The following is a 24,707-nucleotide window of genomic DNA, read 5'->3' as shown; positions in this document are numbered from 1 at the left end:
CACAAGATTATAAATGAGGTTATGGGTCATGCAGAATGTGCTGCTTTACTGTGCTTAACAACAAGATTCCTTGCTAGCTCCTCCGGTGTCTTTTTCTTTGGATCCTTAAGGCTTGTCCTGATGGCTGTGCCTGAGCGTGGGACAGCTCACAGGCTTGTCTTCTGGCCCTTCCCTCCAGATTTGGACTCTATCCCTTCCTCTCCCTTTGCGGTCTGTGCTCCCCTGCTTCCATTTGATTCGGATGTGGTGTTACTGGTTTGACTGGTCAAGGGTTACTCTTGATAGTCCCAGAGTCCCTTGGAGTCTCACCTCTTCCTCCTGGACCGCATGAATACAGCTATGCTGTAGCATTGATAATCACCCAGAGTCTGTTTGGGTGCAGATTAAGTATTCAGGCTAGTACTGAGTGATTTTGCTAGTCAAAGCACTCCTTGGGATGGAGACTTCCCCCTTCTCATCTTGCTTTCTAAGGACAGCATAATACAAATGTTAATGTTCTTAGTGTTACTTGGTTTCACACTGCATGTGCTAGGTATTAATTGTACACCAGTTAAATAAGCTCATGACTTTTGCAAGTTGCTGATACTGTTATAAACATCAGGCTTGATAAAAGGTATCTTGGCAAAAAGTCTTTTGACCTCTTCTTCCCCTGTACTCTGTGACCTGTCTGTTTAGAGCCTAATTGCACCGTGTCCCTGCTAGCACTTTTCCATTCTCTCCTTTTTCAGTGTGCAGCAAGTTTCCGCTGTCTTTGTTCCTTACAGGTTGCTGGAACAGGGTTACCAAAGCGACATTGTTTTCATCGTCCATGGCAAATCTTTCTGTGCCCATCGCTGCATCCTCAGCGCTCGCAGCGCCTACTTTGCGGAAATGTTCGAGACCAAGTGGAAGGGGAAGAACATGATAGTGTTGAAGCACCCGCTGGTGAGCAAGGCTGTGCTTCCAGCTCTTTATTTTCTTTTCCCGTTTCAACTGGGTGAGAAAAGTGAGTGGGAAGGTTGATTTGAGGCTTAACGTTGACAGTGAATAGGTTCTGGAGCTCAGATTGACCCTACTGAAGTAGAAGGGCTTGTGGAGGCACTTTATGCACTGAAACAGCCTCTTACTCTGATAAGAAAAGGCTGTAGTCTGCACACTTCCCCTTTGTTCCCTCTTTTATGGGCTCAAGCACAGCTTAATTAACTGTGGTAGCAGGTAGCTGTTACCATCTGCCAGCTGCATCGCAGCTCCTCTGTGGGGTGAGTTGAGTCTGTCTGATTCCTGGTGGACAGGTGGTCTGCAGTGAAGACATCACCTCAACAATTGGCACTAATTGAGTCTCTTTTCTTGCCTTTATGGCAAGAACTAAATAGGCCGTAAGTGCATTCCATCCATTAGTCACCAGCACTCTGGCATACGTTTCTGTAGTTTGATTGTGTCTGTGCAAAGCCTCACGGGCCTCTCTTGTGGCAAATGCGCTTCCGGTTTCTAGGACATTACTTAAGGTCTCTCCTTCTTTCTCTTTGTACAACATAGTTTCCCCCCTCACATTAAGAGGAGGGGTGGAAATGCTTGGGACCAGGGAAAGACTGGACTTTGCAGCGCCTGTATGGTAACTGTCTCTTTAGATATAACCTATAGCATCTCCATTAGTCAGGTCCCCTAGGCGCTTGTGTTAGTATTAGTTAATACATTTAAAGAGCTGTATAAACCAGGGAGAGTGACAGTATTAGTTATGTAGGGAGCAAGGAAATTGTCTGGGTGATGAGGCTGCTGTGTCTGAGTTGTCATGGGACAGCTATTGCCATTTAGGTGGTATTTTTCAACTTGTTCAGTATCGTGTTTGCATCCAGGCAAGTTTTAAGCTTGTTATGTAAGTTCCTGGGAGTTCTAAAGGTAACTTTTTCATGTTTTATTTCAGATCAATCCAGCAGCCTTTGGCTCCCTTCTGCAGTATCTATACACAGGTAAGCTACTGCTTTCTAGTGTATCTGTATGTGGTTGGTGGGTTGTCTGTGCCTCTGCTGTGGCACTGTTTGAGTGGCACAGGTTTGCAGACGGGTGTGTTTGGGCGTATGCGTTGCTAACGCGTTCTCTCAGCTGGCAGAAGGGGAGAGTATGAGCAAACCCCTGCTCTTCCAAGTTGTTTGTACCTTTTTGCCAGTTGTTGTCCTGCCGATAACTACAGAGTCGATTAAAAATATCCGCTTTGGTTGATTGAGTAGGTGGATGTGGAAAATATATTTTATTTGCCGTCTGGGCTAATGATCCCCGAAGTTGATGAAAAGCCAGGTTCACTCATAGGACCTGTTCAGTCTGGTGGACCTGAGCTCCGAGTGCTAAATGACTTGACTACGTGCTAATATTTTTCCTGAACAGAAGTTGTTCCTAAACCTTCAACCAAAATATCAGATGTGTTGTATTGTAGACATGGAAGTGCTGAACTATTTCAGCCCAGAAGGTGGTGCCAGAAAATAACTTTATCTTCATGGCTTTCATTCTTCAGTCCAGCGTTTTCAACAGTGTTTCTCTTCACATCCTCAGCAATAGTAAAGGATTCTGAGATTACAGCTCGTGAGCCTTAAGTCTTTTCTCGCCCTAAACCAGATACCCCATGGTGGCAGTTATGCCACTTCTATTGTGCTGCTCTTTCACCTTTTCTGAGGGAGAGAATTGGAGGTTTTCTGCCTAAGTCTATTTGGCCTCTTGGATAAAGGTGTTGTGGTGGAAACTAGGGGGTGTGAAAGTGAGCCAGATGCCAAGCTGAGATCCACCAAAGTGGTGGATGGTGGGGTGGCAAGTCTTAGCTTCTTGGACTGAGTTGGAACTGGAGGCTGAAAGATGAAGCAATGTATCTGATTACTGAGTTTCTGTGCCATCAAGTCTTCATTCCATGGATCTTCTGTTTTTAACCTAAGTGGTATTGGGGTTTTAAGAGCTGGCTGCATTTCTTCTTATCAGGTCGTCTTGATATCGACGTAGAATACGTAAATGATTGCAAGAGGCTAGCCAAGCAGTGTCGGCTGCAGGACCTCATAGATGATTTGGAGACCAAGTGTAAAAAAGTCTATGAATTTGGTAAGCATTTTTACCTGCTGTTCTCTCTTCTGAGCTCTCTGAGGAGTGTGTGCTGGTGGATGTTTCATCAGTGGTGCCCTCGGCACTTCCGGAAAATGAGTCTGTTGCGGAGTTCCTCTATTTGCGTGATAGTTTTCAGTCCCAGGCTCTCTGCAGGGCAGCTGTAGTGGTTTCTGACACGTACATGTTCATCGTTTGTATTGATCATTTTTATTGTAGTAGAACGCTCATGGCAGCAGGACTTTACTGTGGCTGCCAGACATTCAGTGAAGCGCCATAGGGTATATTGGAAAGTACCTTTTGGCAGAGAGCTTGTTTAAATCCCTGGGGAGATAAATACGTACAACCAGAGGTCCTTTTCTGCATTTAGATGACTACTAATCAAAGCAAAACATCTGATAATTGGCTCAAAATGGATGCTCGATGCGTAGAGAGGGATATAACACCTTTTTAAAGCACAGAAATATTTCTGAAACTGTGTATATTTATAAAACGTGTTTGTGTGCTAGACCTTAGTGATGCAATCCTGTAAGGGCTTTCTGTTACCCAGACAACTTGTGGTCTAAACATGACATTAGCTTATTGCACAAAAACCAACAGGTGAAGTGTTTCATTCATCTCCTTAGTTCAAGCTAAAGGACATGTGAAAAGGAGTCAAAACAGTGCAAGCAGGGCAAAGCAGTGTTAGTCATTAAGTGACAAAGAATTATTTGAAAGCATCTGATTCTCGTTTCATGCTCTTGGTTAACACCTTCACTTCAGTCAAGTTTGGTTTGAGAGGAGAATCTAGTCCATAACATTTGAGTCAATAGCATCCTTTTCCTTTATCTGAGAGGTAAGGGCGTAGGTCTTCAGGCTTTCCTTTTTGAATTGTGAGTTCTGATTATTCAGCCTCCTAAAGTTGCATGGCTTAACAGATATAGACAGTACTTCTGGTTCCAGAAGTTCTTCAGCTGCAAATCACGTGGAAGATACTGTTGTGTATGTTCTTCCCCTTAGGCACGCACAATTGTTTGTTGTTGAGAGGATACTAGGTTACCACAGTGCAGCTGTTCTCATGCAGACCAGGGTTCAAGTCCTTATATAATGGAAGCTGTATCATAAGTCTTGCCTCAGCTGTGTAAACACTTCTGAAGAGATGCGAAATGCATTTCTTGGTTCCATGTTACAAATAAGTGCAAGATATTATTATTTAATAATCTCTATATTAAATACATGGTGGAAAAGGGAAGGGGTGGTGAATACCATACCTAGAAAATAAAAATTACTGAGACAATTGTGCAACAGAACTATCGCGTGTCATCTTTGATATCAGAGTAACCCAGTGATATGCTAGACATCTGGGTGGGTGGGTTGGTTGTTTTTTTCAGGGTCTAGCTGAGGTATGTTGTGGCCGTTCCACATTAATACATTAAGATAAATGTCAGATGGTGGGGGAAAAAGAGGTGGATGGTTTGCTAGCTGCTGCCTGAAGCCACTGCGTAGTGTGTCATTGGCACCTTACGATCAGGAAGTCCAATGGCTAAATTACTGAACCAGAAACACTGAATTCTTTGGGTGCTCACAACTGGAATATGGTGAAGTAACATTTCAGGGTGATTGGAAGTTTCAGATATATGCTTCACTTGCAAATGTGATACAGGCTTCTTGGGTGGCATAGGACGTTATTTCGTTATTCTCGTTATTTCTAAAGCCTAACAGAAGGTGTAATCAATGGGTGCAAAGCTCTGATGGAAGATTTTATTTATGACAAGTTGAGTTCAAGTGAATAGACAGAGCTGCTGATAGATCTATTAAATGTTTGTGTCTCAAATCGGATCTCACGCTGGGAGCTAGGAAAACTGTCGTTGAACCCTCAGGATGTAATACGTATGAGAGTCATAGAAGTTAAAAAATGGGAAGGACCTTAGAAGTCATGTCTGGTGCGTGACATTACTATCCCCTCTAGTGCACTAGGAATCTCTCCTTGTTCAAAGTGCTTTTTGTGGCATAGGCTTCTGGTTGAGGTATGCAGAGCCAGGGTCATGTGTTGTATCTCTATTATAAAGTTGAAACATGCTTAATAAAAGAATATGAGCTTAAGCCTATGCAACCCCAGTGGATAACCGCGGTCTCTGCAATCTCATTGTGTAGAGTTAATCAGCATTTCAAAAGCGTTTAGTGTCTTGGCATGCACAGACAGTAGTTTAGGAAAACCCTGCAGAGGATGACCCAATGCCTTCTGTTGCACCTAAGACAGCCTTCAGCGTAACTGCTTGCACAATTTAACCCACCTGTATATTGTGACTATAACAATGAAAAACTCTTGCAGTGTTCGGAAAAGCTCAGACAGGGTTTGCCCAGATTAAGCCGTACTCCTCCTTCTAAACATGGAAGTATCGGAAAATAAATGTTCCAATGCTATTTGTACATGTAGGGCAAAAGAGTTTAGAGCAAGGTTCGTGGTGCTTACCTTCATAGCAGAGGCCCTGGATGTGTAGAAGCAGCGGTTCTAACCAGTCATGGTGTTGCAAAGAGGATGTGTAATGCAGGTGCATTGGCTCAGCTGAAACAAAAGACTACAAAGACATGTTGAACAGTGAAAACAAAGGCAGTTAATGAATCGGTGGATGACGTTCAGTGCTTTACAGCTGGGCTAGAACGGGAAGAAAAACAAAACACTCCATTCTCAACTGTAGCTGGGTTGTTCCCTCCAGCTCACTGCATTGTTTATGTTGCTCTTTCCAGAAAACCCTTCATTCCCACATTTTCTAAGAAGGCGATGGTCCGTGCTGCTTGCTTGCAGCCAACAGCTTTTTCCTCTTCTGTTACTTAGATTTTTGTTGGGGTAGAGTTGTTTGTGATAGCAAATGCTGTGCTCTTGGATTTGAGAAATGCAGTGTCTGAAATGTCTTGTGAGATACGTGCTTCTCAGACATATTACTGTTCTTTCATGTTGCTATGAACGTGCACAGATGCTTTGTAGATCCCATGAGAAGTCATCTTTCCCTTGACTAGTGTTTAAAACTTGCTGGCTCCATTAGTGCTTAGAGACCCCGACTGATTTGGAAACTCTGTTATAATAGGCACTACAGAAATATAGATGACACCCTGCCATAAAGAATTTCTAATTGCACAGTGTGAAATTTCCTTCTCTCGTGCTGGTCTGTAAGTGGGCTCTTTGAGAAAGCACAGTCAGTCCTGTTTGTGTTGGTGCCAGGTCTCCTCTGGGTTTATTTGCTCCAGAAGTTGTCTGTCTGAAGTTAGTTCTGTTAGAGCAGCCTGTCTCCTCGCTGGTGCAGGTGTATAGAAATAATAGTACCCAAATTGTCTTCTGTTGGTAGATTATCCTGCCCGTTCTCATGTCTTTCTGGGATATTCAGCCTATGTGAGGTACAGTGGTGGCATATCTGAAAGGTACTGCGGTAATGTGGAGGAGGGGGTGGAGAACTTGTTTTGTGGCACATCACGGTCTTGTTTCGCCCACGGCCCAATGGAGTCATCTGATGGAGCTCATGTAACGCTGCGCAAAATGTCATGGAAAATGAGGTCTCGAGGTGGTGTGATTCACCTGTGAGGGGTTTTAATGCAGTGAATCATACCTGTCAGAAATCCTTCTGAATGCTTCAGCGTGGGGCTGCTTAACTCTTTTGTCCTTGAGAGTTAACTTTACTTTTCTGTGGCTACCAACAGCATCTCAAGCCTTCCGCACCACAACTTTCATTTCCAAGCGGTGCTCCATGTTTTTCACGTGCCACCCTATGTGCTAGGGACTCTTGAATGTCTTACGCGCTCCAGTCCTCAGCTCAAGCATGCTGAACTGAAAACAGACCCGAGGTAGTGGATGAAGGAGGGAGGTGGCCAGAACGAGGAAAGACTGGGCTGGGAGCAGTAGGATTATAACACAATACTCGGACATGCTTTGGGAGCACCACTAGTTTGAAATAAGAGCGTTTCCTCTGTGCTATTCACAAAGCTAAAAGCCCCAAAAGCAGGAAGACTTTCTCAAGGTAGGAATTTTACAAGCATCGCTCGGTTATGTCGGAATACTTGCTTGTATTGCCTTTCCCAGAGGAAAAAGGGATTACAAGTGCTACAGCAAGCTGCTGCTTCTGAATGGGGCAGGGCAAGCAAAGGGGAGGGATGACAGGCTTAAATCTCATGTCTCTCATGAGATGGCAGATGGTTTTGTTCCCAGTTGTTTCTGGAGGGACTCCAGCCTTTTCTATTTAATGGGTGAAATGCCAACATTGGAGCGAATTGAGGACCTGTGCTTTAGCCTCAAGAGGAGCAACCTGTTCTGTGTGGTCCTGTCAGCAGCCTGATGGACTATACCCATGAAGCAGAGCTGAATTAGAAATAGGGAGGTAGAGGTAGTCTGCTTCAGTGAGCTTTTCAGCAACTTTGGTCATAGCAAGACCCCAAAACTAGGCACGTGTATTTGGCTTCCCTTTTACCAGCCTGTTTAATTGGGTACCCTCCTAGGGCAAGACAGGAAGACGCATTTGACTGGAAAAGGAAAATGAGTTTGCCGTCTCTGTAAGGTTTATTTGGTCTCTTTGGTGGTAATAGCGATGGTTATTTAATGTTTGCAAACAACAGAGGCACAGTCAGGAGTCCAGGTGTTTTGGGGGCCTTTGTGCTGTGGGATCTGCAAGTACAGAGTAGAGGGCAGATCCTGATGCAGAGCTACACGAGTATAAACCGCTTTGTACCCTGGAACGAAGTTAGGATGGCACCACTGAAACGAGACAGGTTGGGGTGGAGCCAGACTTTATTTTTACTAAATACTCCCTGCCATGGACTCCACTTTCTGTCGTACTGTCAATGGTAGGGGTGGTTGGTTGGGGGAGGCAGTATAGGGTCACTCTGCGGCTCCTGCAGGGATCAGGGGTAGCCTGTATAGGACAACCCTTGACTCTAAATGATGACAAGGGTTGCACAGGGCAAATTAGCTTGAAATGTGCTTGGAGCAGCTCTTTGTTTGCTACGTGTAATCCCTTGGCACAGGGAATAAGCTGAAGTTTGAGGGGAGACAGTGAAACTTGTGTCCCCTTCGACCCCTGCCCGTCAGCTGTAGTGAGGAGCGCTATATGCATGTTTGCACAGAGGAATCGCTTGTGTTTTGCAGTAAAAGCTAAACGGCAAAAATACTGATGTTCCCTGGCGCTTGTTTCCACTCTCTAAACGGGAGAGAATCTTTGCAGAGGAACTTAGGCATCTCTGCTCTTTCTTTTGTTTTGTTTTTTGCTTCTTCCAGTCTCTTCCAAGCCAGGGACCTGTGTGAAAGTGCTGACGATTGAGCCCACAGGTAACTGCCGGCTGCAGGAAGATCTGGCTCTTCTAGCAGACTGCGCCCTGCCAGCCGAACTGCGGGTAGGGAGCATTTATACTTCTTACAGTCTCTGTGGGGCTGCGATACGTGTTGCCATGTGTTCGTTCTTACTCTCTCCATTTGGGTTTGGTGGTTACTTATTTGCTGGTATTAATGCTCCAAGCTGATTTTGTAAATACTGAAGCCTTTTATTGCCTAGAAGGGCTATAAAATTGTTTAATGAGGCTGTCTGCGCTGGTCCTTTCACTTCAATTTTTTCCCCCAGCAGGGATCTGAGCAAACCAAACCCTTGCCATGCAGTTGATGGGAGTTTCCGCGTTGACTGCAACAGGACAAGAGTTGGCCTCCAGCTCTTTTTCCCCTCTCCCTGCTGCCCTAACTGAGTATCAGAAATATCTTGTCAGCAAGCGTTGTTGCCTGAAGGGACATGTAGATGGAAGAAGGCTTGCCAGGCTTACTTGCTAGCAACTGACGCCCTGCAGTGCTTTCAAACCCTGAAAATATTTTCAGTGGAAATGTGAGTCCTTCTGAAGTGAAATTAACTTGATTGACAGTAGCTTTAACTTGACTGACAGTAGATTTGCTTTTTGTAGTTACTCTCATGGACCCTTAGAAGTAGCCCGCAGACCACCACAGACTGACGATCGCTATGTTAAAATACCATCAGGATTATCAGTTAGTTTCAGATATGTAGATCTTCACTTCCAGTTGCAGGGGAACAGGGTAAATATTAGTGGCCTTTGTTCCCTCTGCGTTTGTTGTTCTGTGTAATATCAGCAGATTCACTTTGCTTTTGTGAGTCTTCCCTTTTTTTTTTTTCTCTCCCATACCAAGCACTGAATTTAATAACGTAAACTAATTTTAGGTGACTGTTGTGCCTGGAGGTTGTATGACTGAGTGATGTAGCAAAGTTTATTGCTTCCCCCCACCGTTGCCCAAGATCAACCTGCCTGCTGGAGAGGTCAGGAAACATGCTGAAGTAGAGAGGATCCTTCGCTCTGTGTGTGTTTTTGTGTGTGTGCACACACGTGTGAGCTACGGGATGACCTTTCATAGCTAGGCTTTCATAGCATGGCTTTTGGCAGACCTATTTCTCCGAATGCCTTATACAGGGAATTTCCTTCACTGAGTTTCCTTCTACGAGTACAGAAATCTTTTCTACATACCCTCACCCTCCTTCCCCCAACACATAGCTGTACATTTATTTGTGGCTCTCGGTGTGCTTTTTTTGGACGTTTACAGACCTTAAAGGGAGGTGGTACTATAAGTAAGCCTTAGTATTGCCTTCTCAAGAATTAAAAACAAAATGGATTGTAGGCCCCAAAACAGTGAGATTTACTTAAAATTTAAGTACATCCACAAATAAAAAGGAATGCTTTCTGCTTGTGCGTTGTTTCCAGATCTTGGTGGCGCATCCATGTCAGTGTTAAGTTTTTCTTCTTGAGGGCTAGAAACACTTTGCACTAGATTCTTGAGTGCAGAATCAGAGCTGGGAGGAAAATACAAAATTCAGAATAATGTAATCAGCTGACAGCACTGTGAATTCCTCTGAGTTGTGGTTTCCTTGCTAGATTCATAGACCAGAGAGAAGGCAGTTACAGCAGCATTAGACTTGTTACGGCTATAAAATTGAAGAAGGCATAGACGTGCACTTATTCGCGGGAGAATTTATGCCATACGTGAATGTGGGTGCTTTGTTTGAGCCTGATTAAGTCTAAAAGGTTCCCCTGTTTTTCTTCTTTCTTGTGCTTTTTTTTTTGATTAACTTGCAAAGACTGTATGAACAAAGATCATCATCCTATTCATATCTATTCTCAAAATTTACAAGCCGCTAAATTCTGTGAACTAGTCATATTCGTCTTGGATATTTTCATTCTTATGGGTTTTGATACTATACCATGCAAGGAATAGTATACAAACTATTTAACCTAAAATGTCAGGGACAGCTGAATAGTCATGTACAAACATCCACATTCCTGAGAGAAACATTCACATGTTTTGCAGCCTATGCAAAGGAAAATTAGTACTCAGTTTCTGGATAAATGCCAGCGTTTCCTGAAGGCATTTCAGGTAATGACAAGAACTTGACAAGAGACGTTCTGAACTGCTGCATGTCACGTAAGGCTGTATTAAATGCAATAGGGATGTATACCGCTTTCTGTATCACTCTAAACAAGTAATTTACATGTAATGTCTTTGATGGTAGAGTGATGCGGGAAGCTGTATATATCTCAATTTCACAGTTCAGTAATGAACTATGTGATTAAAACAATGATTAACATTTCATGCCTTTGATATTCAATCACAGTTCATTATTAGCTTTTAAAGAGAGAACTGTTTATTCTTTGAACTCTTAAACATGTTTATAATCTTCCTATCTAGTTTTTCATTCCTGTTTATACTTGGAAGTCTTTTCTTTTTCCTTGTGTTTTTTTAAAAGCATGGTTGTTGTCTCTCTTTTGTTTCAAACTAGAAATGGCCAGAATCTTTCTGACCACAGCAGCTTCTTCATCAGTAAAGCTCCATCAGAAGCCAGGCAATGTCAAAAAACACGTGGTTTCCCACTGTTTGCTGGGTGACCTCCGAGTTAGAGACTCGATGGCTTCTAGTACATGGGACTGCAGGCCCATTGCCTCCTTGAAGCTGGCTTTTCATTCCCTTTTAATTGAAATCTTATTTTCCAAACCAAAGTGAAGTAAGACATAGAAGGATCAGTGTCTTCCATGAAATAAATACTATTCTTCCCTCCTGTGTTGACATTTAGCGGTGCTGCAAAAAAAGTGACCGTTTGTCACCTTTGGAATAAAGCTAAATTCTGTAATGCGTAGAAGGAGTTTGGAAGAAAGTTGATGGGTACCATCTTGTCAATCTCTGCATTAGTGCAAGGTGGTTGTCCTTGACAGTTACTCCTGTGCTTTGCTTTGCCTGTTTGGCACAGGCACATTAATTGAACTATGTGCAATTCCCAGGATTTTATCTGATCCAGTTGCATCTGATTATGGACTGGTAATCTCCTCCTGGGTCACTAACCCCTGTATTTGGTATTGTATTTTATTTGCAAGTAAATCTTCTTGCTGAGATAATCACTGTGTCAGGGTGCAAATTGTTGCCGCTAATCTGTTTTGCGTGTTGTTGCCTCCAACAACACTTCTGTTTAAGCATTAACGGCAAATTCTTAGCAGCAAATACTTGGTGCTCCACATGTGATGGCTGGAAGATCCTGTGCATGTTCAAGCTGTCTGATTCTATAGAAAGTGTTAGGAACATTTCTGTGTGATGAATATGTTCTTGTGAATGTGTTTGCACTTGTAGACTAGTTTTGTGCTTTTTTGAGCGATATACGTATCTTTGGCAGCTGTGCTTTGCCTAGACAGGGGTGTGCTAAAGAGGTTGCCTGACTGGGGGATGGAAAACAGCAAAATTTTCTGCAGGGAGACCCTGAAAGGGAGAGGAAATTTCTCAACTGTTACAAGGGAGGAGAGCAGAAAAAGTAGAGTTATAAAAAGAAAAATTCTACACAGCAACTTCATGCTGAATAGGTGAGACAAAGGCATGAACCTGCTTTTGTAGTAGGAACTGGAAATGACCTTGTAACCCTCGGCATCAGAGTAGGGCCAGCCAAAGCTAGAAGCAGGGAACTGAGCCAGTAGTATTTTGTAATTCAGGAGACAAACTGTGAGACAAAAAAAACTCCATGTCCATCCAAGAGGTATGGTTCAAGATCTACATTTGGGGGATGAAAGGGGAGCAAAGAAGGGAAGGGTGCACAACTTGGGGAGATTGTGTGTCAATTTAAATTTCTTGCCCAGTGAAGAGTGGCACCCAATGCAAAGCCTTTTTCTGGGTATATTCTTCTGTAATATGCCTGTGAAGTTGTAGCCCTGAAGGTTGTGCTAGGATTTCTGGGAGAGGATGTGGACGCTGCGGGTGCAGAGTGGGAGTAGCAGCAGGGTAAAGAGAGCAGGCAGTTGGGTCACGGCTGCTAGCTTTTGTAAAGGGATGCCACAGAGAATGTGCCTGCAGGTCCCAAACTGGAGTTTCTTCATTGCCTTGAAATATGAGACAGATTATAGCAAAATAGCAGCCTTGGGGATCTGCAAACGGGCAGCCGGATCTCATCTTTGATGCTGGAGGGGCCTTTCGTGCTACAGCTATATGAAAAGCAGTCATAATAGATCAGGTTGGGATCAGGAGCTGGGGAACAAAGAGACGGGGAGGGTTCCCTGAATTGCTGTGTCCTCCAGGAGAGGAGTTTCCCCGATGGGGATGTAACGAAGGACCCGTAGGGCAGAGGCGCTATGGGGATTTGGCATTAGCAGGGCAGTCATGTGCACAATTTGAATGTCACTGGGCTTAGCCCTCCTATAATTAGGACCCAGAAGCTGCCAAATGTTGCTGTGGACACACAAGGAGACTGGCAAATGGGGCCAGGTTGCCATGTTCGGAGGTGTTGTGAGCCTTTGCCAGCTCGGTGCCTTGCCACATCCTAGAGCGTGTTGTGTGAGAGAAACTTTGCTGCATATGGGCTGATCTTGGCTGAGAGCATCCGTGCAGCGTGTCCCAGGCCAGGTCATTGTTTAGTTTCGGGTAAACCTGAAAGTGAATTTCCTCAGGATGGAGGCAGGTGTTTTGGAAATGGTGCTTAGGTAGTCTGTGATTGGGAGACAGATTTTAATGGTTGGTCAAGGGTTTTCCCTGGTGCAGACTTGGGACGTAACCTTCCTGGATGAGAGGCAGTAGTAATAAGCTCCTCATCCCAGGCGATTTAGGGGCATGCATCTGGAAAACATGAACCAGGGGAAACTTCTGTTTCCAGAGATTAATTGTGTTGGTTATATAAACATTTTTCTTACAGCTGAATTACCTTGCATGTAGAATAAGGTGAAAGTGAAAACATTTAGATGTGTCACTTTAAAATAACAGAAGGCCAACAGATTTTTTTTTTTTTTGGTGCTGTCTTTGTTGGCATGTGGGACTGGGAGGAGGTGTGTTGATGTTAAAATAATCCACTACAGTATTAATACCGCAACAACGCTTTGGCTGCAAATCAAATGAGAAATTTAAAATGTGCTTTGGAAACATTGGGTTATTTGAGTAAGGCAGAAATTATAGCCAAACCATCTCAAGCTGGTGTATACATCTATGTAATCTATACATTACCCCATCCACCTGTACAGCTACACAGTAGCATGCTGTAACATGCTGGTCCTCAGCTGCGATCTGCTTATGATGCCCACAACATGAAGTAAACTTCACCTCTACTCAGTTATCTGCCTTCCTAGAAGGCACAGAAATGCTTTCCAGAGGTGTCCATGGAAACTTCCTGACCCTTCCGTACAAGGGAAACGGCTGAATCGTATCAGCAATACCTCTGTCAGGAGTGTTAGGAATCCAGTCCCTGACATCGAAACCTGTGTTCAGAGCATCTCTGGTGCTCTGTGCTGTGCTGAGGGAACAGGTGGGTGGTTGTGTCTGGGAAGACTGAGAAGTTCAAACTGAGAAGTCCAAACTGAGGGTACTTAAACTATGGTTGTTAAAGGCGAGGTTTTCTGATTTCTCTTTCCAGGTTGGTTTTGGGGAGTTGCCATTTGACAGCACTGACAACTTTAACAGTTGTCCTGATGTGTGTTTCCGGGTGGCAGATTACAACTTCTTGTGCCATAAGGTACGTGCTTGTGCTACACTTCATTCTTCCCCCCTCTTTGCCCTGAGTCTGGCTGCGTCTCCTACTCATCCAGTGCTGGATACAGCCTGCAGGAGCAGCATTGCCTCATTAGCTGGAAAACCAACAGTCTGACTGAAGCTGGAGGCTATATCTGAAGCACTTAACAAAACAGCCAACCCTGCCTTTCTTGCAGAGGTGAGGAGATAGATTAATGAATTGAATAACAGCATTTGCAGCTGCAAAATCTCCTACTGTTGGCTTGTGAGGGCAGTTTTTGGAGAGTGGAATGTTTGATTTGCAAGTCAACAGCAATAAGAATGGATTTTGAGAGCTCCCTCTCAGCTTTCTGCCCTACTGCGATGCTACTTTTGAGTCCTTTAAGCTTACAAATGCAGGGTAGGTATGCTTAAAAGTAAGGCATGAGGGGGGGAAGAGAAGAGGAAAGCTTTCTCAAAGGTTGGAGATGTAGCTTCAGAACATAGAGAGAGTCAGAGTTATGTAGTCTGAACTTCAGAAATATCTTTGAGCTGCTCCAACAGCTGGTTGGTTAGTTCTGTCTGGCTTGGGGTAGAGGGAAGAGGTGCTAGTATTTTCACTTTTCTTCCTCTGCAGGCATTTTTCTGTGGTCGCAGTGATTATTTCAAAGCCCTCCTTGAAGACCATTTTTCTGAGAGTGAGGAGTTGCAGACGCAGCCCAGCATCCCTGTGGTGACTCTCCACAACATCACAGAAGATATTTTCATCCGGGTCCTCTACTACATCTATAGTGATGACACAGAGGTGAGACCAGCCATGGAGCCTTTCCTCCTTTGCTATTTTATTCTGGAGGTACTCATAGCAGTGTCGTCTTGCAGCACCCTGGGGATGGTTTCTTAAATCCCACTGCGCTATTTGGGATACTCAGTTACCTCAGGAACTCATATACTGGGACTTTCTGTTAGCCAGCAGGGATCTAGTTTGTATGTGTGACATTCAAGAAGCAAACTCCCAGTCTGTCATCCCATGACAGAAACTTGGAAATTGGCTTGCCTGTTATATGCTAGCCCAATACAACGCCAGGCTTTGCAGCCTTCCCCCTGTTTGGGCTCTCTGGAAGGATGAGGTGAGCAGCTGCCACTAGATGGCACCTTGAACACATTTGGAGATGCAGAAACGTTAAGAGATTCCTACATATTTACTCTTGGCATCACAACCCTCTTTTCCATTTGTAGCAAGTCATTATTGCCACTGTTGTTTATTGCTGGGGTGGGCAGAGGTTCCACTGGGAGACCAAAGCCTTGCTGTGCTCAGTATCGCAAGCAGCAACACAATGACCTCAACCCACCCAGTTTGCAGCCTAATGGAAGGTGCAGCAAATCTTGGTGTTTAAGCAGCTTCCTGCTTTGATTTTGGGGCAGATGTTTTCCACAAGTCTAGCTACAAGGTGCAAGGACACGTTCTGGCATTGGGGCAGTGAGCAGGGACGCTTCTGCACCAATGCCAGCGTCACTTCTTCCGAGCAGCATTAGTGCTCTGGGTTAAGCGCTGCATACAGAGAGCACACACAGCTGTGACCTTGTTTCTGCTGACCTGTTCCACCCCAGGCAGCAGCAGGGAATGCACACTAGGAAGATGGATTCAGCAGGCAACAAGGGCAGGATTGCTGTTTGTATTCCAGAGAGCAAATGCTTCGCCTGTCTGCGCTCTCCCCTCAGCCAACCTCTGAAAGGGCAGGCAGAGAGGGAGGGAAGCACGTTGGGGTTGTGAGGACCCTCCAGACCCTTGTGACAGCACTACAGCATAACGCCCTTCCCCTGCAGCTTTCCAGTCTGCCTGCCTGTCTCGTGATGGCTCACAGGAGGGGTGTTACCTAAGCAGCCATCCCTTTCCAAAGGGTGCCTAAGCTGTCCTTATTTGGCAGTTGGGAGCTCAGCTTGGAGAGGGAGGATGGACCAACAACAATGTGCAGAAATGGAGAACGTCTTGCTCGCGTGTTTCCTATGCAGAATGGTACCATCACAGAAACTAGCTGGGATATCAAACTGAGCAACAGACATAAACTTATATGGAGAGTTCATCTGTCTTGAAAAGCTGCCTGGAAAAATGGTGAAGAAAACAGGAGTATAGTTCCCATTCCACACGTCTGTGTGGAGTGTTTTTTCTCCCCCTTGGGTTTAGCCAGCCAAGTGTCAGCACTCCCAGTTCCACTTGCTTTCTCGCAAAAGATTTCAGTTCTTCTCGCTGCCTTGTAGCAGTAACAGTGCTTGCAGCCGGAACGAAGAGCGTGTGCAGAGGACAGGAGGGGTTCCAGGCAGAAAGAGAATTTGCTGATCAGAACATTTGTGTGGGCTCAAGGGGAGCTTTCAGAGGAACGTTTGCCAGGTCTGTCCTTTATCAAAACAGTTGGAAGCTGCTGCCATCAACACCACTGACTCAAACGCCTCCAACTTGTGAGGTTCCTGGAGCCTTATGAAAGGACAAAGCAGCGCTTGATTAATAACCCCAAGAGCTTTGTTATACCACTGTGGCACTACAGCGTTTGTGGCTTGCCTCTAATACATCTTGCGTCCTCTGCGCAGCTGTTGCAGGGTGTTACACTGCTGCGACATTTGCTCCGAGTAGTCTCGGCAAACACCGGTGTGGACAGCTGTAGGGGAAGAAATAATTGGCCTTGTGCAGTTGTCGGAATGAGCAACCACATGTGTAGATGTGGACAGCAGTGTTTTTGCTGCTGAATGGTTATCAGGGTGATGGGCCATGCAGCACCACAATTACAGCTCCTCAGTCTAGACCTGTGTGGCTCAGTCTCTAGGTACAAGTCATCTGGCCTCCTCCAAAGCTGGGGTGAGCTGCTAGATTCACTGTTGAAATGCAAGTGGGTAACTGCGCTCTTCGCGCTTCACGTTAGCAGGAACAGAGCTGTGCAGAAAGAGGCTCCGGTTCCAGGTTAGTGACGCAGATGGCTGACTGAAATAGGATTTGCCCAGCCAGGAGGAAGAGACTGAGTGAAGCTGGCGATGGTGTCTCCAGTATTACCTACAGCGTTTCTTATCAGATCACTTGCAAGGAACAAAAGTACCCAAGAGAGAAATGGGAGGATGGTTATCCAGCTCAAGAGTCTGAAAGTGTTAAATGCCATGCCTAACAGTGTAAACTTGAACAACAGGTGCCTAAGTTTAGCCTGGTTTGAATGCCTATCAAAGCCCCCCAAAGTTTTTTTGGAGTGCAGTCTTCTATCCTTGGCTGTATCCCTGCACTGCTGGGTTTGTTCCCTCTGTGTGCTCCATCGAGCTCTGATACAGATGTCAAAAATATTCATGGGCTTGAAAGCCCTGCGTGCATCAAGGCTAGATTTGACCTTCTCCTTTAGATTCTGAGATGTTTTCCAGGAGTCTTGGTCCTGACTGTAACTGCTTGAGATTATTGCTAACTCTTTGTGAGCTGTGTTTGAAGCAGAAAAGGGGTTGCTGTCCTTTCCCTACAGGTTTCTTGATCTCAGATCTCTGCAGTGCTTGTCCTTGCAAGAAGGGCTGTGGTTTTGTGTGTACAAGCCTGCCCAGTGAGTTTTTGTTGATGGATATTTGCTACCCTGGTGGTCTTTTGCTGTGATTCAGAGTTTCTTTGCCAGTTGAGAGTTCCCCTCATCAGATGAGCTGGGACACAGGTTAGCGCTTTTCATACTCCTCTTCATGGGCTGGTTTAGGCCTGCCAGGTCTCTCATTTGGTAATATCTGGAGTTCCCGAAGGAGATGAAAATGGCAGTGGGGGCAGGAGGATGGCTTGGCTGACCTTAAGAGAATCGTGTGTTGTGTGTGTGTGGGAGGGGGGCTTGGGGGGGTTGTGTGTGGCTTTCTTTTTTTTTTTCTCCAAAAATGTGAGTCCAGCAGTACAAAATGGGAGGTAAAAATCTAGTGGAGGCAAAGGTGCTCTTCTCTGTCAGACGGTTCCTTTTCCCTCTCTAGAAAAGACTTTAAGTTCCTCTGGCAAAAGCCACCTCTTTCTATTACCACATTGGACGTTTCTTAACAGTCAGCCTGCAGCTGCACTTCTGTGTTTCAGTATTGCTGCATGCTTGGCTAGAGGGGATAGCTACAGGCAGGCAAACTTCTTGTTTTGTGGGGAGCAAACTGCAGCATTCTTAAACTTCCGCCTAACCCTTGCAGTGACCGAGTGGAAGACCTAGCCCTGAAAGGTTGAGCTCCTGATACAGGGCTGTGATTAGCAGTTGCCCTCTAATGGGCCAGACGCCAGTTCAGGAAATCTCTGCTAATACACAAGAGAAGGTAGTTTGCCAGTGGCGAGTGGAGTGGGTAGGACCAGACAGTAATTCCTCTCTTTCTATTGCCAGCTGTCGCCAGAGAATGCCTACGATGTGCTGTGTGTGGCAGACATGTACCTGCTGCCTGGACTCAAGCGTCTGTGTGGCAGGACCTTGGCTCAGATCCTCGACGAGGACAACATTGTCAACATCTGGAGAATCGCAAAGCTGTTCCAGCTGACCCGGCTAGAGGACCAGTGCACAGAGTACATGGCAAAGATCATCGAGAAGGTAGCAGAAACACTCCCCACTGCACCTGCCATATGTGCCCATAAATCTAGCTGCCTAATGAGCCATAGATATAATCAGGTTTTATGGCTGCACTTTGGTCCTTAATAAATAGTTGCCATCTCTGGTTTGATGTGCTTCCTGAAGAAGAGCTACAAGAATAGCAAAGCACATGTCAGGTTAGGACTGAGGACAAGGAGTGTGGTGGTACCTGACATCACTGCGGTAAGTTGGATGTTGGTGGCTGTGTAGCATGGCCGCATGGACTGTGGGCTGCAAAACCTGCCCAAAAGGTACTGTAGGTGCTCTGGGCAGGTGGCTATGTTGAGCTTTCAGCCACCGTGGCTGGAGCAACTGCAGTGTTGCTCAGATACACCAGCTGCAGCCTGGAGAGCCCCATGGGGTGTTCAGGGGAGCTCTGTGTAGGAAGCATGTCAGTGTTTGCCCCCAGTAGGCTGTGGGTCTTCCTAGCAGAATCCTGTAGAAAGGAGTAACCGAGGTGCTCTCTACCCTCCTCCAGGATGACAAAACTAGCAGTAGAGGATTCCACAGGGGAAACTTGGTTGTTGAACAGCCAGAAGTAACGAATCTAACACTGAAGTTCCGTTTATGAGGCTCCATTTAAGTGTTATCCTGAGTCTGATTGTAGCTTGGAGTTTCAAGTCTCATGGGGAAAGTCACCATAGAGAAGGGCAATCTATACCATGGGGTATTTTTATGCCTAGACAAGTCTCTTATAAATGGCTCGTACAGCTCATATGAGAAAGTAATGCTTTTTACCTGCAACTTGAAAAGTATGCAGTTCTTTCTGGCTTGTGAAAACAGCAAAGGAAATAATTTGAGGACTGTTCTTTTGCTCAGCGTAGAGTTGGGAGATGAGAGACACATCAGCATGGACCCAGATCTGGCCCCTAAAAAAGGGGGTTTGGTTCGAAAGCTGAATGAATATTGTAGGCAGCAATTGGGCAAACTAGGGCTTTGCTTAAATGTTCCCCTTGCATTCTCCTTCTCTAGCCTGAATGGGAGTCCTTGGGCCTAGCACTGTAAGTGTGTCTTCCTGAGGGTGTTGGCACCAACGGAGCCAACCCAGCTGTTAAAGTACCAACAGCTGCAGTGTCTTGTGGAGATGCACTGCTGCTGGCAACAAGGGAAAGGTTTTGGCAGAGCATGTAGTATAGACTGGGAGTCAGCAACCTGCCATGCCCAGACATGGTTTGATAGCGCAGACGGAAGGAAGCTGCCTCTCACCCTTCAGCATGCCACATGTTCCTGGGGAACTCGATGCAAAATCATTTACGGATGACTTGATTTTTGTCAGGTTGGGCACAGAACAGAGCAGCTGCCTTGCTGTGATCTCCTGATTGGCTCTTGGTCTTGGGGTGAGAGCCATGGTGGGGAGAGAAGCATCTGTGGTTCCTGGTCCTCAGCTGGGCACAAGCACCCTCTGCCTTGCTTGTGGCAAGATGCTGCCAAAGGTGTCTAGCAGCATCTGCTGGCTCCTACTGCTGGCTCTTGCTGGGGAGCCTTTCTTGAGGGAATATTGTGTGTATTTATATATGTGATATCCCAGTACCAGAGCTATGGATGCTTGGTTGATGCTTATTAGAGTGCACTGTGTGGAGTGCAGGTTCTTCATAGTCATGGCCATTTATTGTTGGAGTTTTATTGTCTCCTTCAGATGAATGGTAGGACTCGTGTGCGTCTGCCCTCAGTGGCATGTCTGTATCTACAGACATGTCTCCAAGTGGTACCTGTAAGATGCGCAGGAAGATTTGGGTCTCCACATAGCCTTAGCGTTCTCCTCTCCTCCTGCTGGATCCCTCAACAGTGGCTGAACCCATTTTTCCGACCCCATTACATCCCTTTATCTGCCTTCTGGTCTTCCTAATGTTTACCTTGTCTACCCCATCCAGCTGGTGGAGTTGGAAGAGTTTGTGGCCGCTGTGAAGGAGAATGCAGAGGCTGTGGAGGAACGGCAGGAGACTGACTCCATTCCCCTGGTCGATGACATCCGCTTCCATATCACCAGCAATGTGCAGACTTACAGTGCCATCGAGGAAGCCAACCAGAAACTTGAAGCTCTGGAAAACCTCCTGGCTAGTATAGGGCTCGAGTGCTGATGTGTGCAAACCCCGCCTGTCACTATGCAGCCTGCGTACCCCCCTACAGTGACTTGGCTCGGAGTGCAGGAGTGCAGGAACATCTGAGTCTCTGAATGTCCCTTTTCCCCTGCCTTGTCCTCCTTCCCATCCCCTTCTAGGCATGGTTTCTTTTTAATTTATTTATGTCTAGACATTTGCATGTCTGGTTTGTGTTTGGTTTTATTTTGTTTTTGTTTCTCCTTTCAGAAATAGCTCCCAAACCACAGCCCAGTTCAGTAGCTGCTGCTTGTACAATACAGTGCGGATAGGAGAATGCAGGCTGTTAGGGGTAAGGGAGCTGCTGCGGGGAACTTGCTACTGCCTTGCATAAGGACCCATCCTGTTCTGTTGTCCAACCACGCACTTCTGAAACTGGTTCACACCAGGGTATTTGTTGTGTTGCCACCAGCAGAGGAAGAAAACTGGATTAAACTCTCCAAATAAGTACATTAGAAAGGAGCTGGCTTTTCGTTCCCTGTCAGCGTTATAAGATTGGCAAAGGTGGGCAGTGCTCCCCTAACAGGGACACAGGAGCACTTGGCTGTTTGGGAGGAACTGTCTTCACCTGCTATTCTGGTTCTTAGATGAAAAACGCCAAAATGATTTCCAGGTCTTCCCTAGGTTTTTGTTGCCTTGAAGTGTTGGCATTTAGATTTGCATGCTCAGGGCAGTGGCAAAACTCAGATTTTAAAATATCTGAGTTCCAGCAGATGGACAATTATTTTCAATCAAGAGCATAGCAAAGATAGGATGTTTTCCTTGCGCTGTGTGTGATGCACAACTTCAAAAATTAAAAGCTTTGCTTTCTGAACACAGGTCTTTGGGAATACAGCAGAGATCAGAGACCTTCCGTTCCTAGAAGGCGGTAGCTTTCGATGCATTAAAAAGGGAAAGCGCCCCTTTTCTTCCTAGCAGGAGAAGGAAACACCTTCTTGGAATCGGTACTTTTCCTTTCTCTCGGTCCATTGCTGGAGAGCAAAACTCACTTGTGCTGGTGGGTCAGGGAAGAGGGGTCATGGGAAGCCTCCTTTTAAAAAAAGGAAAAGGGGCCTTTTGGGTCTGTTGCAGGGCAGCTTTCCCACTCTTTGACCTTCTGGCTTTGCTCAGCCTTCAGCCTTGTAGCTTTATTGTTCTCCAGGAAATTCGCTGTTTGTGCTAATGAATGTTTTTGAATCTGTGTTCTGCAGTAGGTCGTGTTATCGCTTCGTCTCCCTGGACTCCTAATGAGGGTAATGATGTTCTTTCTCCTCAGCACCAGTCAGCAGGCAATCTCCCTGCACAAAGCCTGCCTCGCTGCCCTCGGAGCTGTTCGTCTCCAGAACAGCGAGTTACGAGAGCCTCGGGTCTCCAAGGCTCAGGGAGGGCACGCTTGGCCGCGCTGTGAGTTGGGAGGGAGAAAAGGGGTTGAGTGAAGCACAAGGGGCATCTTACACAAAGAGTGGGCTGCCATTACTGATGGGTGTCGATTGTCACTTTGGTCACTTTATGAGGCAAGAGCTTAAAATAACCTGTGTCAAATGGGAGTGGATCCCCTGCAGCTCCAGGGGGGCGTTTCCAGGGATAAGGGAGAGATCTGGAGATCCTGTGTTTGGCAGAGACTTGCTACAGGTGTGGAGGTGCAAGGAGGATGGGATGCCCTGTCCTGCTAATCCCATCGCGTGAAAAACACGTGCTCCCCCACCATGTGAGAGCACACTGCCCTGCTCAGATTGTCTGCCTGTACCTGGCACGTGTTTGAAGGTGCCTGCTTTTACGTGGGCAGGCTGGGTTAGGCTGCAAAGAAGCTGCACTGCGGTGTTTGGGTAGTGTACTCTAGAAAAGCTGGACTTCAGCAAAATTGCGTGTCAGGATTAAGCTGCACTGGCAGGGAGCCAGGGCACAGATCTGGCAGGGTAGGAATGAGGTGCGTTGACAGAACTGGACCCCAGATGCTTGTGCACTTTGTCATCTGTGTTTAACTGATTTCTCTTGCAGAACAAGTCTTCAGGGTAGGGGAGGAAGGCCGCATGGCTTTTCAAGCAGTGTCTGCCTCACTTCTGTTTCAAAATGCTCGTGTGGAAGTATAAAGAGTCCTTGTGGTTTGCTTTCTGCAGCCATTTTAGGGTGGGTAAGAGGAAGTGTCCATGCAGGTGTGTATTCCTGTACTGGAGCGGGGGGGGGTGGTGACCTGTAAAGGAGCTATGTGTTTGTCATGCAATTTGGGGAATATACAAATCTCTTTGCCTGCATGTCTGTCTGTAAGCTCAGAGTGGCTCTGACAGGACAACCAGAGAGCCCAGCACAACTTGAACTGATAAAAGCATCTCAATAGACTTGAGGAGGGGAGGGGCTATTTAAAAAGCACTAATGTAAAGTTCCATATATTTTAGGGGAAGAAGGGTAGAAGAGCAGAACTGCCTGTTTTCTGTGAAGTGTCAGGCTCGTGAAAGTGTGCTACAGAAACGACTGATAGCTTGACCCAGCTGGTACAGTTCCCCGGTGTTTCTCTTGCCTTTGTTGCTGAAGATGACAGTGAACGTAAGCAGGATGTTTAGTTTATCACATCCCCTCTGCTCTTCCTGCATAAATGCCCCGTCTGACATCTTGGTAGTCGGCTTTCCACAGCAACGGTTGTGAAGGCCCCGTACAAGTCTGTGGCGGAGCCACCAGAGAACTGAATGAGGCCTTTGCCTTCTGTTTGTACTGAATGGGATGCGGAAATGGGATCACTGAGGAACGTGCTGATGTTTTTCTCTGCAGATACCTCACCTCCTAAAGCAAAATGGACACTGATAGTAGGCAAAGCAGGAAGGAGGCAGAGCAGAGGCAGCGATTTTGAGAAGCATTTTCTCCATGTGGCTGCTCTTAAATAATTCCATTCCCGCATCCTTAAGCGTAGAGCAAGCGAGGCTGCAGTTGTACACATGAGATGAAAGGGCAATGTGGCCTTTTGGTTTGCCCCTACCCAGCAGCACAATTGCTCGTGGACTGCCATGCAAACGCCTCATCCGTCTGCGTGCACTTAGTGGTCACATCTGTGAACACCACCAGATTGCCCAATTACTCGGGGCCCTTTAACTCCCCCTCCTTCTGGCAAAATAGGGCTATGAAGAAGCATGCATAAGCAGATGGTCAGCATGCAGGCAGGCTCCCTAATTAAGATGAGCCAGGTCATAACATAGATTTGAATTTACTTTATTCTTGTTGCAAATAATTTTATTACAAAATAAAAAACTAAAGATTTTTTCTTCTGTTGCCAGTGTCCTCCTTGTGTTCTGTTGCCTCTGTCCTTTTTATTTACTACTAGCCACCTGTTGAATTAAGGAGATTGTAAAGTTTATCAGAGCAACAATATATTTAAAAAGAAATGTGTAAGCATGTGTGCAGCAATAAAAAGCTATATATTTCACTATATCTATTTCTGCTGTGGCCTGTTTATTAGCAACTGACGTCAGCGTGGCTTTATTTCTGGAAGGACTTAGCGGGTTCCTTCAGCTTGTTTTCCCGCACCCAAGCAGATGGCTGGCTCTGCGTCGTCCTGCTTCAAGCAGTGAGGAAAACGTGACTGCTCTGCTCCCTTGGTGGCCCGTTTGTGAGTAAAGTACTGCATTGTTTTTGTTTTTGGTTTTTGGTTTTTTTTTGAATCCTTTCTCTCAGGAATGTTTGGTTTCATTAGCAGCATTGTGGCACAGCCTTGATCAATATGGTGATGGTATGTCAGGGAGATGATTTTTATCTTGGAAAAATTTGCTCGAGGCAGTCTCCAGCAGGTGAGTTGTCCATCCTTCTCCCCATGCCAGGATTATCTGTCCCTCTGTCATACTGGACTAGTTTGTTCTGTTCGTTAATTCTAAGGGTTGGAGATTGCTTAGCCTCCGTGGAAAGCACTTCCTATGCTTACCTGTGCATTCATGGAGCCGCTGAAGCATGTGTTTCCACCAAAAACTCAAGTCCACTGAAGAGCCCAGGCAAACCTTTGTCTCCTCTCTGAAAACATGGAAGCTTATTCTGTCTTCCACCCTCTCG

General features: G+C 45.8%; 1 protein-coding gene across 7 annotated transcripts in view; it reads left to right on the top strand.

The window, feature by feature from the left end:
• The window catches only part of ABTB1 (ankyrin repeat and BTB domain containing 1), a 30,435-nt gene extending 6,340 nt beyond the window's left edge, over positions 1 to 24,095 (top strand). For 2 of the 7 annotated variants that reach the window (XM_068907668.1, XM_068907667.1), the window contains exons 5-12: positions 765 to 924; positions 1,901 to 1,946; positions 2,941 to 3,057; positions 8,297 to 8,412; positions 13,938 to 14,036; positions 14,649 to 14,816; positions 18,364 to 18,564; positions 20,475 to 24,095. In XM_068907668.1, coding sequence (XP_068763769.1) covers positions 765 to 924; positions 1,901 to 1,946; positions 2,941 to 3,057; positions 8,297 to 8,412; positions 13,938 to 14,036; positions 14,649 to 14,816; positions 18,364 to 18,564; positions 20,475 to 20,681 — 1,114 coding nt within the window. In that variant the 3' untranslated portion in view covers positions 20,682 to 24,095. The remainder of the gene's footprint in view (positions 1 to 764; positions 925 to 1,900; positions 1,947 to 2,940; positions 3,058 to 8,296; positions 8,413 to 13,937; positions 14,037 to 14,648; positions 14,817 to 18,363; positions 18,565 to 20,474) is intronic. The other 5 variants (XR_011134596.1, XR_011134595.1, XR_011134593.1 and 2 more) reach the window with 5 other exon arrangements.
• The last annotated feature ends 612 nt before the right edge of the window (positions 24,096 to 24,707 follow it).

Source organism: Struthio camelus, chromosome 14, assembly GCF_040807025.1.
Source record: "Struthio camelus isolate bStrCam1 chromosome 14, bStrCam1.hap1, whole genome shotgun sequence".
Taxonomy (NCBI): domain Eukaryota; kingdom Metazoa; phylum Chordata; class Aves; order Struthioniformes; family Struthionidae; genus Struthio; species Struthio camelus.
This window is presented reverse-complemented; position numbering and strand designations above follow the sequence as displayed.